Source organism: Amaranthus tricolor, chromosome 9 (assembly GCF_026212465.1).
Source record: "Amaranthus tricolor cultivar Red isolate AtriRed21 chromosome 9, ASM2621246v1, whole genome shotgun sequence".
In the NCBI taxonomy this organism is placed as follows: domain Eukaryota; kingdom Viridiplantae; phylum Streptophyta; class Magnoliopsida; order Caryophyllales; family Amaranthaceae; genus Amaranthus; species Amaranthus tricolor.
Window position 1 is genome coordinate 4,877,795 of NC_080055.1, and position 7,950 is coordinate 4,885,744.

General features: G+C 31.9%; 1 protein-coding gene across 2 annotated transcripts; it reads right to left on the reverse strand.

Annotated features, from left to right (window-relative positions):
- Positions 1 to 818: 818 nt before the first annotated feature.
- LOC130824330 (transcription factor SPATULA-like) lies at positions 819 to 6,039 on the reverse strand. Of its 2 annotated transcripts, none has more exons than XM_057689290.1 (7): positions 5,589 to 6,033; positions 4,979 to 5,089; positions 4,799 to 4,864; positions 4,613 to 4,678; positions 1,712 to 2,038; positions 1,472 to 1,618; positions 819 to 1,380 (listed from the first exon to the last, which is right to left on the reverse strand). In XM_057689290.1, the coding sequence occupies exons 1-6, from the start codon at positions 5,913 to 5,915 to the stop codon at positions 1,517 to 1,519; spliced, it is 999 nt and encodes a 332-aa protein (XP_057545273.1). In that variant the 5' UTR covers positions 5,916 to 6,033; the 3' UTR covers positions 819 to 1,380; positions 1,472 to 1,516. The 2 variants fall into 2 exon arrangements, with proteins under 2 accessions (XP_057545273.1, XP_057545272.1); XM_057689289.1 differs by having other exon boundaries at positions 824 to 1,380; positions 1,472 to 1,629; positions 5,589 to 6,039.
- Between the last annotated feature and the right edge of the window lie 1,911 nt (positions 6,040 to 7,950).

The window sequence follows — 7,950 nt, forward strand, 5'->3', positions numbered from 1 at the left end:
ATTTTATTAATCAAACATATAAAATAAAATTACATAAACTTAGTAGGTTACAAAAATATATGATAAGTTCAAACCTTTGCTTAATATATACCAAATGTGAACTTCATCATCGAATCACCATATATCGAAAATAGTAACAAGAAGATTTTGTATGTGAACTTATATTAATTCTAGGCGAGATGCTCTTTTCTACAACATTATTTCTTCCCTACTACGTTGCTTGGGAACATAAACCGGAAATATGTTCTGAGTTACAAAGAGTTACACTAAATTCCTAACACAATGAATTTAGAATGACATGAGAAAACTTAAGTGGAAGAAGAAACAAAAATTTACAATCGAGGATTGTAAGTTCTCTATGTAAAGTACTAGAGAAGAAAAGAAAAATTAAAAATTGCATGTATATTCCATGTACATCTCATGTACGAAATAACTTACACATGCCTTTTATATTTATAAAAAAGCGTAGAACCATTCATAAATTAATATGTCACTTCATGAACCACAATATTAATTCACGAATCAATGTCGATATTAAATCAATTCATCCCAATAATTCAGTTAATGTAATCATATTAACCGTAGGTAGTTATTGCATAACTAACAAAACCAAATAAAACGAATATTGCAAAAACCAACACGAAAGTCGCGAGCCATGATCTGAGCAATTTCCGAAACAGAAACTTTGTCTTGAAATCTCGCAATCCACAAAAATACTTTTGCACAAAACAATAATTTTACAATATTGGAATATTTAACTTAATTAATAAATTAATTAATTTATTTGATTTAATTAATTATCATTTCCGATGACCACTATACACTCTAAATGACAACAAAAAGTACATAAATATTAATATTATTCAAAACAACATAAGATACATAAGAAAGATTAAAAAAATAATTTCTGTTTCAAGTAGAAACATCAATATTAAAAGATAGGCTTATCTTACCCTAGGAAGGCACAAGTAACCTACCCGACATAATAAATTTTAAAACATACAATCTCAAAGCAAAAACATAATAATGTAGGGCAGGAAAGGTATGGGTTGATTGTACAAAATAACAATTTAATCACGTCACCAATGTGCAGCATGTGACACTTTGATTTTCTTAAACTGGATTAATGTAATTTCCATAATTAGTTCATAAGATAAGATTATTACATTATTAAGTTGTTGAAAGGGAAATTTGACATAACCAATATGGGCAGCTAACTATCAACAAAGCAAGAGAAAAGGAGAGAAAGTAAATTACAAACCAAGTTAATGTTAATCTACGATGAGTCGACAACCATGTTTTGTCATACTAGATGATTTTAGTGCCCATCTCTTTATTTGTCAGCTTGTCAATTCGGCGCCACTAGTTGTTGCAAGCAACCTGTTAGACGTAAAGCATCGTAAAGAAAACGAGTGAAAAGTCGCTTTTATGGAAAAAAAAAAATGGATGTTTAATGTTTTGTGCAATTCACCCGCTGAAGTTACTGGAAATCAGCTGGTTTGGTGCTGATATATTCTCAACAAAGGTCTCTTCTGACCCGTGTTTTTGCTGCATCTGCTGCACGGGATTGTGCCCTGGCCTTGTCTGATCTACAACTGAGCTTGAAATGGCTTGTTCGCTGCAAACAGCCTTCACACAAAACAAGTTAGTATCATTAAAAAGTTTGAACACAAGCTTTGGTAAATAAATCAGTTTGTTGGACTAAATTTACCTGGGGAGAATTCCGAGGTTGAAATGGACGGATGCTAGCAGGCATACATGATTCAGTGCTAAATGACATGCCTACTGAGTTGGTACCACCAAATGAAACAGGTAAAGAGGGTTTTGCTGAGGAATTATTTTGGTTGGAGAGATTTGGAATAGTATTTGATGTATCGGGTATTGAATTTAGCGCATTTGGCGGCATGCTAATATCATAGAAACCACTGCTATTATCAAAATTAATCCCTAATTGAGAAAGCTGAGAAGGGTGCAAAATTTCTTGTCCTCCAGGTAGACATGTAGGGTGCAAACTTAATCCATTCCGCAGTGACAACATCTGAATTTCAATGAGAACAATATCCCGGAGTCATGAATGTTTTTTGACTCAAAATCACGACAGTAATAAATGCAATCAGACGAACAATACATAAACACAAACATAGTCTATGAAAGATGACTTAGTGCAACAGTGAAACATGTCTTGTCTTAAAATAGAAACATCTTTAAATAAAAAGGAGTATAAAGGCGTCTAATTTGCTGTACTGCGGTGAACATGCTCCATGCACTGACTAGGTTATACATGCTCACTGTTTGTGTTCAAATTTCTAAGAAGATGCATTATGATTTGCTCTTGTGCAACTAGTCCTCCGTATTTGTTTTTACTTGCATATCAAACAGAAGCACACCCCTTATCAAGCTTGGGTGACAATCTTTTAGTCCAGCGGAAGTCCAAACTAGAACCACAAACCCCACCCCCCCCCCCCCCCCAACAATTTTTTTGAATTTGATACAATATGCCAAAGATACGTTATTATTGTTACAGTAAAAGAACAAAAAAATGAAACAAGCAGATGGAAGAAATTATAAATGCGATTCAGAGAGAGAGAGAATGTAGAACCAAACAAAAACAGAAATGTAACAAAACACGAAAGATCCCAAATGAAAAGTGCATCAAAATCAAAAGAACCACTGGAGTAAGCAAGAGGAGAAAAATAGACAAAAGAAAAAGTCGTCCACTACTCTAGTTGTGCAACAGCTGCCATAAATGTTAAATAATTATAAACAATAACAAATTCTGGTCATAACAAATTAATATAGAAGAAAATATAAGAAATAGTTCAATGGTATTGGCAGCACAGCAGCATACTACATGACAGCAACTAGCCATATCTCTAACCAGTATCCTGGAAACCGGTTAATACTAAATAATTTAACTAACTGAATTGGTGAATCTCCTTGTTTCCTTCCTGCTTATTGCATAAGCATTTTTTTGTTGAGACATCCCACCGGCATATATGGACGAACCTTGTTTACAAGTAAGCTTTAAGAGCATCTTCATTAATGGAACTGCGGTTAAGTTCCCTAACACCTTTAAAGTTTAACCTTTTGTATACCGCCAATTATAATTTTTAAATCTTGTTTGGGGATTCAATTCTGTAATTGCGAGACCCAATTATAAGTTCTGAAAACTCATTACTTCGTTACATTTTAAAAACACATACATACGTATTCTTATACCTAACTTACAATAATATTATGCACAAAGACAATGATCCATTTAAATCTATTTTTCCTTTGCTTATATTTTTTTTATGTTAGCCTTAACACTATTAATTTTTCTACACAAACCATACTTGCATGATGCACAAACTAGTCATTCTTCAAATTTGAAAATATGTACATAGCTATAACATTAATTGAAGCAAAATTTGAAAAGTGGTAATGATCCACCCAAAATGGGAGGAAAATGGAAATAGGAATACCCCTCTACGCCAAATTTCAAAACATTTTATTTGCAGACCATATAATACTACAAGATCAATATGGAAACAGTAGAATTCGGCAATTGTCATTTCAGCATTCCTATTTCAATCCGATTACCTGACCTCAAAGACTAAAATCTTATAAAACAAAAGCTAACAAAGTCAATTCTTGTAGCAATTGGTAAAAGGTTAACATCCCCCTTCCATAGTATGCATACATCCAGCTATACTAGCCTTAGCATTTTCATTAACTGAAAATGAAAGATAACAAAATTCAAAGTGATATGAAACAGTATCAAATCAGATATCAGTAGAAGTTGCAACTTGCAAGTGTAAAAACGGCAAACCAGTAATTTAAATTGTATTTTATTTGAGTTAAGGGAAGTCATTCTCAGGCCTATTGCCAAATTCAGTTCGGGTCAAAATTCAAGTTATAGTTGTAGACTCATACAATTCCAGAGTTGGTTTTTCCTAGTTTACCTCATTAATCTCATCACCAAAATCAACCACATTAAACATAAGGAATCGGAGTATACTTTCCTCCTTGTGATTTTAGATAAGTACTCCCAAGTTTCCTCATTGAACTTAATGATACAAAATAGAAAGGGACGGGATATTAGAATAGTGTGGTTGATATTAAAATAGAGAAAATGTGCAAATATAGTTTTGTTACATCAAGCAAATTCAAGGAGTGTTTTCTTATTAGCCTAGCATTTAAATACGATCCTATTCTTATATAGTATTCCCTCCTATTCACTTTAGGTGTCCCATTTACTTTTAAGACACTATTCATTTATCACTCTTAAATTGCATTTTTATTATTAATCTATAAGTTAAAACATAGTCATGTGGGTTTTTATTTGATTCGTTTTGATGTAAAGATTATTAACATCAACTTTTTATAATTTTTAATTATATATAACTCGATATATTAAGGATTGAATAAATGCATTGGATAGATTGTATAAAGTAAATGGGACACTTAAGATAAACATGAGGCAGTAATACATATCCCACAATTAACAAGTTGAGAAACATAAAGTGTCAGTAATAAGATTCTGCATATAGTTTTGTAGTAAAACTAAAATCATACCATAAATATGTGTGATAAACAAAATTAATAGTATTGCACTGAAAAACATCATTACCTGAACCTGCAATTGAAGCTGCTTCAAATATTCAATAGCTTCATCCAGCATTGAAGCCTTATCCGTCTACTCTCACAAAACGATTCCCAAAAAAATTAATTGTCATCAAAGCAAAATTAACAACATAATAAAAAAAATTATCTTAATAAGATTAAAAAAATAAATATTAAATAAATAAACAATCACCTTGTTAGAATTAGGAATTAGATTCTGCAATGCTTTCATCTTCTCATTAATCCTACTCCTTCTCCTCTGTCGCCAAATCAACAAATTAATTACACTTAAAAGTTGAAACACTATTAATTAATATAATAATACTTTGAAAACATAACTTAAGATAAAAAAATATAAAAGATTTACACAAACCTTTTCAGATAAATTATGAACTTCAGCAGCCCTACTTCTCTTAGACTGATTGCGCGACTGTGATTGTTTCTCCGCCGCTTCCGCCTCTTCCACCACCACTTCATTCCCTTCCTACGTACAAACAATCACTCATCAACTTCCGTATAAGTTATGGCACCGTTTTTAAATTTGTCCCAATTTATTATTCATTCTTCCATGCTGATCCAAACATTAGCTTCACTTATGTACCACTCTTCACATTTACGATTTTTTACCGCTTATTTATTCGCTCACTAAATGTATTTGGATTAAATTTGGTTGAACACGGAGTATTTTTCAAGTGGAAAATATAAATAATAATTAAGTTTTTACGTCCACTTTGAAGGAAAATTTTTTCAAGAGTAATAGGAATTTTTTTTTTAAAATCAAGTCTCTAGTAAAACCGAATAATAAATTTAAAAAACAGGTTTAAACAAAATTAATTTTCCCAAGCCAAATACCTCTTTCTTAAAACGGAGTCACCAGAACAGTACGGTGCAAGTCAGAAACATTCTTCTATTCTATTTTATTTATTACTATTAATTAAATAAAATTAAATTAAATTAATTATTGAAAAAAATAATAAAGAAACCTGGCTGTTACACTCGTTATCTTCAGCAAAATCATTATTGTCTGAACTTGGTAATTGAACCGAATCGGAAAGAGACTCAGCCGACAAATTCGAACCAGCCGGAACAGAAAAGCAGCCATTGGAAGGTGGCAAAATGACACCGCTTAGATATTCATGGGAGATTCGGTGCGAACTGGAGAAAATCGGGGAAGGACCGGTGATAGGTTGCGGTTGAAGAATAGAAGATGGTGATGAACGGTGGAGAATTTGCCGGAGGAAAACTGAAATGTCGTCGTTTTGGTCTTGATTATGATGAGATTGTGAAGAAGAAGAGTTAGTAAATACCATTATTGATTTATTTGTAGCTTTTAAAAAAAAGATTTTAAAATGGTATGCTTTTTCTGTTTGTATTTATGAAAAATGATGGAGGTGCAACATTAGGACTTTAGAAAGGAAGGATTGAAGGAATGAGATAGAAAGACTGTTGCAGGAAATTATGAATTTATTATTATTATTATCATGACGATATGTTGTGGGGACCACCGGATAAGTACGGTTTTTACTCTTTTGGTTTTTTTGTATATTTTCTTTTCAGAATGTCTCGACAGAAATTGGGGGAAAGATTGCTCGATTGTTATGAATGGTAACTCTAGATTGTCAATTTCTAGGGGAGAAACAAACAATAAATAATAATTGATAAAAAAATAAAAAATTCTATTATGATATTTTATATGATTGGGAAATATCTGTAAAAAGGTGTTATCAAATATATGTTACAGTAAGTACCAAATCACTCTCGCGTGGAGGGTCTTCGATATGTCATGATGATGGTGCAACGAAGGTGCATAAAGGATGCATTGCTCATGGCAAAGCTCGAAGAGAAGGTTGCAAGACCAAGTAAGCATCACAGCACGAGGTAGCAAGCTACGGACTCAACCACTTGACTGGTCGAGCATGTATGGCTCGGTTGAGTGGTTCAACAAAGTGAGACAGAAAAGTCATAAGACTCGCTCGGGTGGTCAAGCGGCCCTGCCTCGGTTGAGCTAGGTACAAGGCCAATTTTGTGCGTATTCTATTTTGTGGGCTATTTTGTTTGGGTATTTAGAATTTTGTCCTTTAGCTTTTAATATGTTGAGGGACTACATAAAGGAGTCTTAAAACATCATTAGAAGCATGAGGTGAGGCAAATACATTAGAGAAGCTAGGGCATTGCCCTGTTTTCTTTGTATTAGTGCCATTTGTGGAGTTTCACCATTAAAGGTGAAACCTTTATGGGTTCAGAGTGAGCTCTTGACTATTGTAAGTTGAGTCATTAGTGTAATTAAGATTATATTAATGATAAGATACTTTATTTGAGGGATAAACACATTGTTGTTGCTTGTTTGTTGTTCTCTTGTTTATTCTCTGTTTTTCACTCAACTTCTACTCATAATTCTATCATTGTTGGGTCCAAGCTATTTTCTTTCAGTATAAAATCGAAGTATCAGATATTGACTCAATTAGAGCAACAACTACATTGCTGGTAATGTCTTCGCTTTAGTTTTCACTTAGTCTTCTCTTTTCCTCGTCCTACTATGTCATTCCAAAAAATACCCCTTCCATTCTTTAAAGTTGTTTCCATAAACTGATTATTCTAAAATACCAACTTAAGCAATATAAAACAACATAGTAAAATACTAACTTAAGCAATATAAAACACCAACTTAAGCAACATAAAATATCAATTTCAACATGCTAAAACACCAACTCCAATAGATTAAATCAATAACTTAAATAAAGTTAAGAATACCTACTCAAACAACATAAAACACCAAGTTAAACAGGTTAAAATATCAGCTTCAATAGGTTCACAACTTTACAAATCAATAATTCCAAATATGTTAGAATACCATCTTCAATAAGTTAAAACACCAACTCGAATATGTTAAAATACCAACTTTAATAGGTTTAAACACCAACTTAAATAGGTTTAAACACCAACTTAATTCAATATGTTAAAACAAGTTAAGAAGCACGTATTTTTATGTTTAAATTTCTTTTTTTGTCCAATAAAATATTGGATCGGCCCAAAGTGATGCGTCTCTCAAAATAGTTCAATATACTATCCTTTTATGTTTAACTTGCGTGCGACGATCTCATATTGAGATCTTCCATATAGACCAGCTCAAATGAAAAAAATTGAAACATTAAAATAGTAGAAAATTCAAAAATTAAAAAATAAAAATTTAATTTTGACCCTAAAAGTATAAACCCTAATATTAAAGTGATCAATTTTACTTAAACTAAACCTTAAATGGATCAATTTAAATAAAAAATTTTAATTTTACCTAAAAGTGATTAATTTTGATATTAAAGTGATTAATTTCTACTTATAAATTTATAA

Excerpts from the sequence above, each read along its gene's own strand:
- LOC130824330 (XM_057689289.1), bottom strand. The coding sequence starts at position 5,915 with ATGGTATTTACTAACTCTTCTTCTTCACAATCTCATCATAATCAAGAC. Across the intron at positions 4,679-4,798 it reads TAATTCCTAATTCTAACAAG|ACGGATAAGGCTTCAATGCT; the intron begins GTGATTGTTTAT and ends TTGTGAGAGTAG. Across the intron at positions 1,630-1,711 it reads AACCTCGGAATTCTCCCCAG|GCTGTTTGCAGCGAACAAGC; the intron begins GTAAATTTAGTC and ends TTTTGTGTGAAG.